This window comes from Lycium barbarum, chromosome 3 (genome assembly GCF_019175385.1).
Source record: "Lycium barbarum isolate Lr01 chromosome 3, ASM1917538v2, whole genome shotgun sequence".
Classification (NCBI taxonomy): domain Eukaryota; kingdom Viridiplantae; phylum Streptophyta; class Magnoliopsida; order Solanales; family Solanaceae; genus Lycium; species Lycium barbarum.
Window position 1 is genome coordinate 10,845,340 of NC_083339.1, and position 15,023 is coordinate 10,860,362.

General features: G+C 35.3%; 1 protein-coding gene across 1 annotated transcript; it reads left to right on the forward strand.

Annotated features, from left to right (window-relative positions):
• Positions 1-4,728: 4,728 nt before the first annotated feature.
• LOC132633729 (wall-associated receptor kinase 2-like) lies at positions 4,729-11,488 on the forward strand. The gene is made up of 5 exons (XM_060350226.1): positions 4,729-5,390; positions 6,212-6,537; positions 8,586-8,765; positions 9,536-9,914; positions 10,557-11,488. The coding sequence occupies exons 1-5, from the start codon at positions 4,774-4,776 to the stop codon at positions 11,257-11,259; spliced, it is 2,205 nt and encodes a 734-aa protein (XP_060206209.1). The 5' UTR covers positions 4,729-4,773; the 3' UTR covers positions 11,260-11,488.
• The last annotated feature ends 3,535 nt before the right edge of the window (positions 11,489-15,023 follow it).

The window sequence follows — 15,023 nt, forward strand, 5'->3', positions numbered from 1 at the left end:
CTAGCAACCTATTATAGAGGACACACCTCAGGTGGAAGTCGATCGTCGTACCCGTTTGTACTTACTCATCATATTCCCGAATACATCGGGTTCCCATATGAGCTTACGGTATTTGCTATACATGGATGATCTGGGCGAGTTGGGATGTTATAGTTGGGGAGCTGCTATTCTGGCTTACCTGTATCACTCACTATGTCGAGCGTAAGGAAGTCGGTGAATCTTGTGCACTTCTCCAGATAATATATTTAAAAGTGTGTAATTTTATTCTAAGTATAGCTTTTTGAAACGATATTTTTTTTTTTTTTAATAACACTTTCAGATATGGGTGTGGTCTAAGATGAGGCCTTTTCAACCCGTAGTTGTTCACCCTCAGCCTGACTTCATTGCTGAGGGCATGTCCTACGCAAGGAGATGGACGGGAGGCATTCGAGATGTGGATATGCACCACAGACTTCTTCCGTTCAGGGATCAGCTAGATCGGATGACGGCGGACAGTAGGTTATTATTTTTTTTTTTTTTACTATTTTTGTCTTGTATTTTTTACTAATTCATTTTTTTACAGTTTTTTATATGGAAGCCGTATGATCAGATTTTGGATCAGTTGACGACATTTTGTAAGGCTGGTGAGCTCATGTGGAGGTCGCGGTGTCCGTTGATACACATGGATATCGTTGAGGATCACGCACCCCACTGCATTTTACGATAGTTCGGGCATGTACAGAATATACCTGAGCCGGCTGATTGGGAGCACAACCACTATACGGGGGACGAGCGTGCGGTCATCGATGGTGCATTCCTGGCCTTTATGTAGGCGCAACTCCATCATTGAGAGCATTGGATGGGGTCGTTAGTGGTGGTCGGACATATGACTCCGATCCCCGAGTACATGGAGTGGTACCGGCAGATCACACGCAGCCTGATTGGCAACCCCGCGACGCGTCACGCAGAGAACCGAGGATATGTAGCACTTGCGGGAGGGAATGAGGCATTGGTAAGTTTACCCCACTTAAACTTAATTAATTGTCTTATATATTACGTTACAAATTGATTCAATCCTTAATATTTGACAACAAATGCAGCCTCGGATAGTACAAATGATGCGCTGGGAGAGCATAGCCTATATGGATTCCCCCGAGACAGCAAGATACGCAGCCCGGATGGTTCAACTAGCCGATAGTGGTTTTCAACAATCACAAGAGCTAGGATGTATCCATGAACATGTTTTAGATATCCCGTATCAGGCATCTGTAGCACGTGGTCGTGCTTGTGGAGGCTGTGGTAATAGAGGTGGTGGGGCTAGATGGGCAGGTGGCCTAGGGGGTGGGTCCAGAGGGGCTGGTGGGCGAGATGGTAGGGACAGAGAGGGTGGGGCTATAGGGGCTGGTGGCCGAGGTGGTAGCGGTGGAGGCCTCCGTATAGTAGATGAGCCTGACGAGCATTCTATCGTTCCCGCTCCAGCCCAGTACATCCGTATGTTCCAGAGCGCCCGTCGACTTCTTATCGACCGTCGACACCTCTATATACTCAGGCAGAGCTTTTTTCAGAGTGGCCATCATTAGAGGCATATTATGCGCAGCCGCCAATTCGTTCTCCATAGGGAGAGCAGCCAATTCGTGATCTACAGGGTGGCAGGGAGCTAGAGTACGACTTCACATTCCTGGACTTTGGCAGCTGGAGCCAAGATGTAAGTGTTTGAAATAATTATTTTAACAAATTAAAATACTTATACTAATTATTATATACTTTTTCATTTCTTAGGATCCAGCTCTGGCACCATCTACATCTCCGGCTCTGGGGCTCGCTCGGGAGCCTGTTCAGGAGACAGCTCGGGAGCCCTCTCATCATCCATCTCAGGAGCCCGTCTACACACAGGTTTGATTTTTTACAAAAATATAACGCATTAATTAGATCTAAATTATAATTAGGTTTTTAATTGTTTATAGTTATTTCAGGTTTAGTTTTGAATAAATCTAAAATAAATTCTTTATATGTTATTTTAGGTTCATTCTTCTTCACTTATGGACCCATCTCTAGCTCTGGCACCATCTACATCTCCGGCTCCGAGGCTCGCTCAGGAGCCCGCTGAGGAGCCAGCTTGGGATCCCTCTCATCATCCATCTCAAGAGCCCTAAATTATAATTAGGTTTTTAATTGTTTATATGTTATTTTAGGTTTAGTTTAGAATAAATCTAAATTAAATTGTTTATATGTTATTATAGGTTCATTCTTCTACGCTTGTGGACAAGTCTCCAGCTGAGATTGACCCATCTTCTGATGCTGATGAGATTCCGACCATACAAATCAGGCCCCAAAAGAAGCATGTTATGCTGAAGGGCGGAAGGAAGAGAAGGACGGATGATCATAACATAGAGAATCCTATTATTAAGAGGAAGAGGGGCGATGGAGATGATGGTGAAGATGGTGGGGGTGGTGGTGATCGCCTTAGGCCTAGGGTTAGTCTAAAGGCTCCAACATGTGGGACCTAAAGATTGTGTATATGTACATTTTATGTTAATATTATATTTTTACTAGTATTATTGTCTTAATGATAATTAGTTATCTTAGTCTTTATTATCATTTATTAATAACTCGTGCGACGTCCTAAATTAATTATGAAAACATCTCGACCTATTCGAAATAAAGTAATGCCTTGACTAAATAATAAAATGCTTAAATCAAAACCTTATAAAATAAAACACTTAAACCTAAAGATAACAAGTTTCCAAACAAACAATAAAGTTTCCAAACAAACAATACTTACTTCGGAGCCCTTGACAACCCCTAAAATGATCCAAACGTTTACGTATACTTGATGTATTGAGCCTACATTATTGTTCGCAGAAAAAGATATTAGGTTATATATAAAATATTGATATTCCGGCATTTTGAAACATGACTAATCTTTAGTCAAAGTATGGAAAAAACGTGAAATTTCAAAAGTTTGAAATTACATAAGTGTGGGTTTTTTATTGAAGACCTTTTGCGCACTTATTTAGTGCGCAATAGGACTTAACTGAAAATTTACAGTTTAGTCCTATTGCGCACTAATTAGTGCGCAAAGGGTAGTTTTATAACTTTTAATTTACTGCGTTGTTTTGGTACCCAATCCCATTGTTTGGGTCATTTAATTTGCGGACTCCTTTAATGAGTCCCAATTCACGTAGGGACTTAGTAGCTCAGTTGATTGGCTACCTGAACTTTCACCTTGTTGGTGAGGGTTTGAATCCCCACATTGTAATCCCCTCCCCCATTTCCCTTTCCCCTACCCCTATGTAATAAAAAAAATAATAAAAAAAAAGTCCCAATTCACGTTTACTTTTGTCCACCTCGGTCAGGCACACCATTTCCGACTCCTCTCCTTCACGTCTACATTACTTCAAAACCTTTCCACACTCAAATTAATCATATCAATAATTAATTACTTTTAAAAAATATATATGTTTTCTCTCTTTCAATTTATGTGACGTTCTCTTTAATATGTACAAAAAAGATTGTCATGACCTTGCTATATTTAATAAAGATTTAATTTTAAAATTTTCATTTTACCGGTAATGAGATAATTTATGACCACACAAATTTTTAATTAAGTCTTTTTCAAAACCACATATTTCAAAAGTCTAACATTTTTTATTTTAAAAATATTAATTAAATAGTACTATTATAAATTAGGACGAAGAGAATATTAATTAATCAAATTGACTCGATAAGTGAAAAAACTGTGAAAAAGATCGGGACACACAGAGTATATCAAATTATTCTCCCATGCTTCTAATCTTATCTTGTTCTTCTTATGACAGTGAAATGCTTCTTTGAATTAGTCACTACTCAGTACCTCGACCACTTGTTAGACACTCATTATTCTTTCTGTCCCAAATAATTTAAATGAATCTCATTTCTATCTAATTTGCCAAAAAAAAATATATATATTTGAAAACAGTTAATTTGATGATTTATATCTACGTAAATGTTTATAACTTGTTTTAAATTACAAGTTCCAAATATTTTTATTTCTTTCTTAAATGCTGTAATATTACGTCGAAACTATTCAATAGTATACTTCTTCTGTCCAAAATTAGTTGTCATGTTCTGTTTCTCAAGAGACAATTTGACTAGTCTTTGTAGCTAAATTGGTTTATATCAACTCAATACTTTGCAGTTTCAATTTAGATACTGAAAAACTATTTGTAAAGTACTACATGTTACTTCTATCATAATAATTTAATAAAAAAAATTAAAATGTTGGCCAAAGTTTAAGTAGTTCAACTCTCCATGATAAGGGACTGAGGGGAGTACTACATTTCTTTCTATGCTTATTAAAACGCGTCTACTAGCTAGAAATATCTTCGTATATATCCTTGTATGTGTGGTTGTGACTTGGTCTTCCTTAGAGCTTGTTTGGATGAGCTTATATCTATAAGCTGTTTGCAGCTTATAAGCTAAAAAAAATAAGTTGGGGTAGTCTAACGTATTTTTTTTTGGCTTATAAATTGTTTTCAGCTTATAAGCTGCTTTAGATAAGCTAAGTCAAATGGGCCCAATTATTTTTTTGAGCTTATTTTAAGCACAAAATGACTTTAAGCTGGTCAGTCAAATACTCAAAAAAGCTGAAAACAGCTTATAAGCAACTTATAAGCCAATCCAAACGGGCTCTTAAAATGCAAATTATTATTTTTCCAGTATAAAAGGGTGGAGACTGGTTAGTGGACTTAACATTTCACTCCAGCTCATACTCCTTATTACCTTCTTAATTTGCAGTTTCTTTCTCCACTGAAAATGAGCTCCAATTCTCTTATGCTAACCCAACTCATCATCATCATGTTGATTTTTTTCATGGCTAAAATAACCCACTCAACCAAAGTAAAAACTTACCTGCACCCTCATTCAACTGCCTCAAATGACTGCGAGAATCACTGTGGGAATGTAAGTATTCCATACCCATTTGGGACGAGAGAGGGTTGCTATTTAAGCGAACAATTCTACATCCATTGTAACACCACATATTCTCCCCCTCAAGCCTTTTTAAGGAAGGGCAATATTGAAGTCACGGAAGTATCATTGTCAGGTTACATTCGAGTGTTGCTTTACGTGGCCAAAGCATGTTACAATACCAGTGGTACTGTTACGTCTGAATTTGAACCGTCTGCCTCAATAGGCGACAACTGGATATTTAACAGCAGTATGAATAAATTCATAGCTGTTGGTTGTGACACTTTTGCAACCATTGAAGGTGATTATCTTGGCGGGTTATACAAAACCGGGTGCGTATCTTCCTGTGCTAATATGGGCCAGCTCTTGACCACGAATGGTTCTTGCTCTGGCGTTGGTTGTTGCCAAATTCCCATTCCCAGAGGGATATGGAACATGAGCATTACCGTCCGGAGTTTAAATAGGTAATACACAATAATTGTTTGACCATCTCGTTTAAAATAATGCTTAAACTATTAGACATGGTATACTTAGAGCCCGTTCGAGTTAGCTAATTAAAAGTACGTAGCTGGTAAGTATATAACAAGTGCTAAAAGTTGATTTTATGAATTAGCAATTATACGTGTTAGGATAGAAGTGCTGAAACTGATAATAAGAGTTACTGTATCTGGTAAAAATGTTTTGACAAGTAGTACAGTGCTTAGGTTTTATGTTGAAATGACCGAGATGTCCTTAGAGCTGCAACAAAAAAATATAAACTTTCATGTATTTTCACATAAAAAAAAAAACAAATGTCGAAGATAGAATGGAGAGAAAATTAAAATTATGTTTTTGGAAGAGTATTTTAAAGACTACGAAATATAGTAGGGATAAAATTTTAAAAGATTTCGTCATAGCAAAAGTGTTTAAAGCTATAAAATCATAAGTAGGAGGACCGACGTACTATGACCTTTTTGTTTTGGCTTATATGGTCTTTTAATGTTGGCCAATCTAGTAAATAAGCTAAAAGCAACCCATATGCTAGTTTGACCAACTTATTATAAACTAGTTACCAAAACACCCTCTTAACTTTTTATCTACTAAATTATATTTTCAAGCACACACCCCTCGGGTACAGGTCTGACTTGTTTTTTCTAGGCCACCAAACAGGTGGAAATTATTTTTGAAATTAGGCAAAGATCTTGTCTGCTTTAATATCACGTTGATTTGTTCAATCGTCTATCTAAACGCTTAAACTATTATATAAAAAGATATATTTTTATATACTTAATTATATTCTCAACAGATACAAAGATGTGAGGGGCGATATAGATAGGTGCAGCTTTGCTTTAGTGACTGGGGAAAGTGCATTCAAATTCACCCGTGATAATTACACACAGCTAAAAAAGGATGAGAGTTCGCTTCCATCTGTAGTTGACTGGTTCATTGGAAGTATGTCATGTGAAGAGGCTCAAAAGAACTTGAGTGGTTATGCTTGTAAAAACAATAATTCTCAATGTTACGAGCCCTTTACTGGTTCTGGCCTTCCTAGTTACTACGATTTGTCTGGATATCGTTGTTCTTGCGAAGCAGGGTTCGAGGGCAATCCATACATAGAAGGGGGTTGCAAAGGTATGTAACTACCTATACACTTTCCGTCCTAATTTATATGAGGTGTTTAACAAATTTAAAAAGGAAAGGACGAATAATTTTGATACGTATGATCTTATATTTAAGGGAAAAGGGTCAAATATATCCCTCTACTTTGTTTTATTAGTTAAATATACCCTCCGTTAGTGAAAGTTAATAAAAATACTCCTGACGTCTTCATACTTCACACTTATGCCCCTATTTGGATGGAAATCCCCAAATCCCCTCAAATTACCCACTTTTTTTGACCCGCCCCGCCCGACCCGCCTATCATCACCATCAAGCTCTAGCTTCATCTTCTTCCATGGAGAAAAAAAAGAAAAAAGTAAGAACACACCCAAATGATAAAATCCCAAAACTCACTTCAAATTTCATCTTTAAATCCAATTCCAAATCTTGGTGTAGCCAATACTTAGAGTCTATCAACGACAAGTTGACTTATAATATAATTACAACCAAACCTTGGTGCAGCCAATCAGGTGACTTATAATATAATTACATGAAATATCTTGATAAGCCCTAATTGGTGACAAATATGGTAACTAGACTACCTTCAAATTAAAGATTAAAATTCACTGGTAGCGTGAACAAAATTACTCTGAAGCTAGTATAGCTGTGAATTGTGATTCTTTAATTCATTGCTTTGGTGATTAACAAAGAATATTAGTTACCAAAAAATTACGTTATCAATATATATAACTGAAACTTTATAAATTATCTGTAATTATAGTAACCTAATTACTCCAATTTATACATAGAATTATACTCTTTACTTAATTGGCCGTCAACCCTATATATATGTCACTTCACTATGAAACTATCCACAAATTAATTCAGCTACAATTTATTTCTTTAACATTTATTAGAAATGACTGAATATCTCACATTTAGTGCTCATAATAATAATGGCAAGGTCCTGCTCCGACTAACAATTAATTGATGAATGCCATATAGCCAAATATAAGTTTGGTTGGCTGACATTTACAAAAAAATCATTTTTCCACCGGTTTTTTCTCGCAACTTGTCAGAAATTTAATAAACCTACATACATTCTTGCACACAAACTTAAAATAAATACACACACGAGTTCAAGTACTGGCTGCAGTTGGAGTTGAATTTAAAGATTAAATTTGAGGTAAGTTTTGAGATTTTATTATTTGGGTGTGTTCTTGCTTTTTTCTTTTTTTCTACATGGAAAAAAATGAAGCTAGAGTTTGATGATGATAATAAGCGGGTCGGGCGGGGCGGGTCAACAAAAAAAGTGGGTAATTTTTTTTGAAATTAGGTAATTTGAGAGGATTTGGGGATTTCCATCCAAATAGGGGCATAAGTGTGAAGTTTGAAGACGGCAAGGGTATTTTTATCAATTTTCACTAACGAAGGGTATATTTAACTAATAAAACAAAGTAGAGGGGTATATTTGACCCTTTTCCCTATATTTAATGATATGAAATTCTTGTAGCTATAAAATCATCATGTCATTAAAATAATACTTATTAAAATGTATTTTTCTTCGAACTAAACTAAATAGAAAAGTGTATCATATAAAATAGTGCTATGAGTTATTTTTCTTCCTACTCCTTGATCGTTCTTGCATTTGTCTTAAAGTATTCTTTGAGCTAACACCTAAATAACCCCACTAAACTATCCATGTTTTGCAAGTTTAAAATTTTCAATTTTGTGATTTTGGTGTTACGGTGTTACCCTCTTAAAATATAACATTTACTAGCTAAAATCGTCATGCAGTGTCAAGTGGCATGAAGAAATAAAAATTAATTAATTTTAGAAAATGAATTTAAAATGCCATACGAATTTTCTTTTTGGCTCTTTCTAGCTCATAGACACTACAAAGAGAGTGAAGTCACTCTTCATGCCACTTGAGACTGCAAGAACATTTTAAATAGAAAATATTATAATTAAAGGGATAACAACAATACCGTATGAAACTTGATAATTTAGGAAAGGTTCTTTTTGGTATTAAATCGTGCTCTTCTGGTCTTAATTATTTCCATTTACTTATTCATGATCAGATAAAGATGAATGTAAAAATCCTGATCATCACAACTGTAAGGAAAACAGTGTATGTAATAACACACATGGAAATTACACTTGTACTTGCCTTGATGGATTTCACGGTGACGGCAGAGAAGGTTGCACTCCAAATCCAGTACATGATCGAATTGGAAATGAAGTGAACAAGCTTTTGGCAGGTTACTATACTTAATACTAACTCTAAGTCCAATATTTTACTTATCATGGTTACTAAAAATAATTGGTCCAAAATATATGCTTGTCATTTTAAAAAAATTGTTGTCAACTATCTGTTTTACCTCTTGGTTCTTTCTCCCATTTTTTTTTCTTTTTCTCTTATCCTTTTTTTCTTCTTTTATAAAGTAAATTGACTATCGGTGCAAATTACACTTGACGCTTAGCTTTATTTTTGCAAACAATGCAAAAGAAGGGGGGAGACGAATTTGAATTTTCGTGTTCGGTGTTTAAATTAAATCAGGCAACACATCTGAATTTATAGCCAATTAGGTGTGTATTTTTTTGAAAAGACATGTGCCTTTTCGGAAAATACTTGCATTTACGAGAAAAAAACGCGAGGGAAAAAACCTTTATTTTTTTCACACCACCAACCATTCTCTTGGTTCTCTTCCATAATGAAAATAATTAGGGTACCGTGTTCTTATCTTCAGCTTCACTTTTTGTTGACCCTTGAAAATAATCATGCGTTAGACTTTTTGTTTTTTTTTTGCAATAAACGGTGAAGTATTACCATAACAATAAAAATAAAGAATTACAAACTAAGAGCATCCAGGGCCTTAATCACCTTCTAGGAAGGGTGTTGAGAGCCACTAGATCTCAAGTAAAAACCACACCTAACGGACCTTTTTCATGCATTTATAGAAAAACTTTGATTAAACAATATACTCGTTTTTCTTCTACTAATATATTATGTTTATTCAATTCTAAATAGGTGGTGTTATCGGTACTACGATTCTGCTAGTGACTGGTGGTTGGTTATACTTTGCATTAATCCAGAGAAGGAAAATGGCCATGAGAAAGATCAAGTTCTTTAAAGAAAATGGTGGAGTAATGTTACTAGAGCAACTCGTTCGACAAGGGAAATCTACTACAGCTGTGAGGATTTTCACAAGCGAGGAACTAAAAGAAGCAACCAACAACTATGATGAAAGCAGAATTGTAGGTCAAGGAGGTTTTGGCATAGTATATAAAGGGTATTTGCCAAACAACGATATTGTCGACATAGCCATCAAGAAGTCTAAAAAAATTGACGGGACACAAACTGAGGAATTTGTTAATGAAGTGATTGTTCTTTCGCAAATAAATCACAGGTAAAGGGTATCAAATGTGTGGGTTGGGCTGAATTTTGACATGTTAAAATGGGTTGAGTTAATAAATGGACGGATTATTGATCCGCCCAAAAGTTATTTGGGCTGAAATGGGCTAAAAAGCGGGTCATAACTCAACCTAACCAATTCTTACTAATATTTACTCCCTCCGTTTCAATTTATGTGAACTAATTTGACTGGGCATGGAGATTAAGAAAGTAGAGAAGACTTTTAAACTTGTGATGTTAAATGAGTCACATACTTTGTGTGGCTATAAATCATTGCATAAAGGTAAATTATTTTCAAATATAGAAAGAGCTCATTCTTTTTGACACGGACTAATAAGGAAATAGATTCATATAAATTGAAACAGAGAAGTAGTTTCTTTGTTTGTTCTTTTATAATTTCTTAAGTACCTAATAAAACTATTTTTTGTTTATTATGATATGTATAACTTATCAAATAAAAAAATGTCTTTTTAAAAATATTTTAACAAGATCTTTCATAGGTCAATTTGGATTGTATATCCGCCCAATTTTTTATGGGCTAAGCTAATAAATGAATGGGTCAATGATCATCCCAAGTTTAAACAAATTGAGCGTGTCATATTTTCATGGACTAATTTTGTCACCTCTAATCACATAGGAATGCGGTTAAACTCTTGGGTTGTTGCTTCGAGACAGAAGTCCCATTCCTCGTCTATGAATATATTGATAATGGGACTCTTTACGATCATTTACATGATAAGTTCAAGTTATTGTCCCTACGGACCCGTTTGAGAATAGCAACGGGTACCGCTGAGGTGCTCTCCTATTTGCACTCCGCGGCCTCTACCTCAATTATCCATCGCGATGTTAAGTCCACCAACATACTCCTTGATAGTACCTATACCGCGAAAGTGTCTGATTTTGGTGCATCTCGGTTGGTTCCTCTTGATGAAACTACTTTTTCTACTATGGTGCGCGGGACATTGGGATACTTGGATCCTGAGTACATGCAAACGAGTCAACTAACTGACAGAAGTGATGTTTATAGTTTTGGAGTTGTTCTCGCGGAGCTTCTCACGGGTAAGAAGGCAATATCATTCGATAGATCGGAGACAGAGAGAAGTCTAGCTAACCATTTCCTCTTGTCCATAGAGGGGAATCATTTACTCGATGTTCTCGATTGCCACATTTTGTCCGATAGAAACACGGAACATCTAGTTAGAGGAGTGGCTATGCTCGCGAAAAGGTGCTTGAATGTGAAAGGTAAGGATAGACCTACCATGAAGGAAGTGGCAACGGAGTTGCAAGGATTACTTCAGATAATTTCGTCAAATCATGACTCGGAAGAGTACTGCTGCTAAGTTGCTGATGAGAAGCTAACAAGCTATAGATTTAGCAATGATTTCATCATGCCTGATGATTGTCATAGTGACGAGCTAAAGATGCTGCCATCAAAATAAGGCAGAATACATCGATAACTCCCTTAAATTTGTTAGTGAATTTCATTTAAACATTTGAACTATGATTTGTTTTAATTGAGCACTGTTAGTAATTTTCTATTTATGGATTCACATATTAATATATTTTACTTAGATATGATATCATTAAAGAAACCCATTTTATGATCTAATAAAGAATTATTATATGGGCCTACCTAGAAAATATATGCCATTTCTTTTCATTTATTTTTGAGAAAATATATGAAAAGGTACCTTAAATTTGAAAAAGCACTTTCTGTGCCTTTTAAATAGAGAGGGTCTCTAAACTAGAAGAGACGCTACTTTTCTTTTCTCTCCATCTCAGTAAAGAACAACCAAAAAGTGCACTCTTCAAGGCTTAGAAGATCTTGTCTTCTTCAATCAATTCTTGCAATGAAACAAGGTTAGTGCTCTTACTGTTCTTTATCATCGTCTATTGGATTTACTTGCAATCCTGTGTTGTTAATTAAGTTTTTCAACAAGTGGTATCAGCACATGGTCTTGTTAAATCATTAAACGTGTATTTAATATACATTTTTTTTGGGTCATATTCAGATGAGTGTTTTCCCAAAGTTCTGTTGGCAAATTCTGCGTGTATTTTAGGAAGGATTTTTTCTGGTTTTTAACAGAGTTTTTTGGACTGTTTTCCAATTTTTGTTAATGATTTCTGTCAAGATTTTGGGTGCCACAAAGGATACTTTGTCCTAATGGGTATTCTGCGTTCTTTTAAATCTTATGCATTATTGAGATTTTGGAACTTAAAATCTGTAGACTTTTTGCTACTTTAAGTTTTCTCAATTGCTATCCCTCACGTTGGTGTTGATTTTTCCAGTACTTTGAGGAGTCTTATGGTGCAAGAACTCTTTGCACTTCAACTCTCTTTAAATGTGTGTGTGTGTGTTTTTTTTTTTTCTTGATTAACAAGAAAAAGGTTGGTTAATGGATTGAATTATTATATCTTCTACGGGTAACCCATTTGATTCCTATAGTGTTAAAATAATTTTTTAATTAAGACAAAATCTATTCTCTAAAAATTTGGTTATCCTTCTAATCTCGTACTGGGCAAGTGTTGTGTTCTGGTTTTCAGTAATTTTTTTTAAGTTTTTGCACACTGGTTTGGTTCGTAATTATGTGGAGATTAGATTCTGTAATTTTCATTTTTTTTCTTTTCTTCTACACGTTCAAAAGAAAAGAATTAGTTATTTGTTGGTAATAAACTTGAACCACACAACATGTTATTCTGCTTCTTTTTTCAAATGAATAGACTAAATTAATACGTTGCCAAAGTAACCTCTATTAGATGAAATTCATTTACTTTGAACATGTAAGCATGTTTTGTCTATGCGAAATAATTAGCCCAAAGAAAAATTATTTTGGCTAGATTTGGATAGTCATGAATATGTGATACATTTAGTAATCTCATGCTGATGATGTGTCGGTCCAAAGAAAGGCATATTGTTAGGCCGGTTTAGTAATCAATTTTCACGAGTTATGTATAAGAGTACCACTTACAAATTATTATTTATGTCGAAAGACTAAACAATAATTTTGTGCTAGGTATCTTGAGATGGGCCCACTTCTATGTATATGTGTTTGATAAATATACAATTTTAAATTTATTTATTATGGTTACTTCAGTTTTATTTAATTTAAGTTATCTTCACATATACATGGTTTATTTGAATGATTAATTGTGAGCATTACTTGTTTTATTTTATAGTTTCTTCTATATCTGCCAATATGAACAACATTCATGTGCTTAATGGCACGAACTTCTAGAAATGGAAAGAGCACATTATGATTGTGCTTGGTTGGATGGAACTTGACTTTGAGTTAAGATTTGATTGCCCTGCGGACTTGAACGAAACAAGTACTAATGAACAAAAGGCCGCATAGGAGAAGTGGGAGCGATCAAATCGCATGAGCTTGATGATGATGCAACACTCAATTCCGAAATCCTTAAGGGGCGGCATAACAGAGGGTAAAAATGCCAAGACTTTCCTAAAGGAAATTGCAGACCGATTCGGTGCTAACGAAAAGGTTGAAACAAGTACTATACTTAATAAGCTTGTTTCAATGCGATATAAGGGAAAAGGGAACATAAGGGAGTACATTATGGAAATGTCAAATCTTGTTACAAAACTCAGGGCTTTTAAGCTTGAATTGTCTGATGACATACTTGTGCACCTAGTTTTGATCTCTCTTCCTGCACAATTTAGTCAATTCAAAGTTTCAGATAGTACCGAAAAGGAAAAATGGACTTTGAATGAGTTGATAGCTCAATGTGTGCAAGAAGAGCATAGACTGAAACAAGAGAGGATTGAAAGTGCTCATTTGGCAGCTACTTTTGGAACTAAAAACGCCCCACATAAGCGAAAAAGGGGTAAGCATAAAGAAACCGCAGACGAAGGAACATCACAACCTAAGGATCAAAAGAAACAGGATCCTTGTTACTTTTGTAAGAAATTTGATCGCATAAAGAAAGATTGTTCCAAGTACGCTGCCTGGCTTAAAAAGAAAGGTTAGCTTCTCAACTTTGTTTGTTTAGAAGTTAATTTGGCTATGGTACCTACAAACACTTGGTGGATAGATACGGGTGCAACTACTGACATAAGTGTCACTATGTAGGACTGTCTAAGGAGTCGAATGCCAATTGATGCTAAAAGATACATCTATGTGGACAATGGCAATAAGGCAGTTGTGGAGGCTATTGGTGTCTTTAGAATTTTATTAGATAATGGTTTTTATTTGGAATTAGAGGAAACTTTTGTTGTACTGTCATTTAGACTGAACTTAATTTCTATTTCTTGTTTGGACAAATCCGGATATACTTGTTCTTTTGGAAATGGAATTTGTAATATTTCTCTAAAGTCTAATGTTGTTGGAACTGGTACTCTGATTGATAAATTATATAAATTAGACAGTAAAGCCTCTTGCAGCAACGAAAACCTGCATTCTAAGTAATTTTGGTATTAAGCGTAGATTAACAAACGAGAATTCATCAATGTTATGGCACAAACGATTAGGTCACATTTCAAAACAAAGAATTCAAAGGCTTGTGTCAGAAGGAATTCTTAATTCCCTTGATTTATCAGACTTTAAAATCTGTATCGAATGCATAAAGGGAAAACAAACAAATATAAGAAAAAAGGATGCTTATAGGATTAAAGAACCTTTAGAGTTGATACATACAGATATTTGCGGTCCATTCCCTACGACTTTCTGGAATGGCCAACAATATTTTATCAACTTTATAGAGGATTACTCTCATTAAGGCTATCAATATTTAATTCATGAGAAGTTACATCTTTGGACGTTTTCAAAATTTTCAAAGCTGAAGTTGAAAATCAATTAGGCAAGAAAATTAAAGTTGTCAAATTTGATTGTGGAGGAGAATAATACGGCAGATACAACAGATCAGGTGAACAACGTTCAGACCCTTTTGCGAAATATTTGATAGAGTGTGGAATTGTTCCTCAATACACTATGCCTTGAACTCTGAGTCAAAATGGTATAGCTGAGAGACGAAACCGAACTCTTAAGGATATGGTGAGAAGTACGATTAGCCATTCTTCTTTACCTGATTCACTTTCTAGCTGAGGCTAGGCCTTACAAGCCTAATGAAAAGGAATTAGATTCAAGGACTA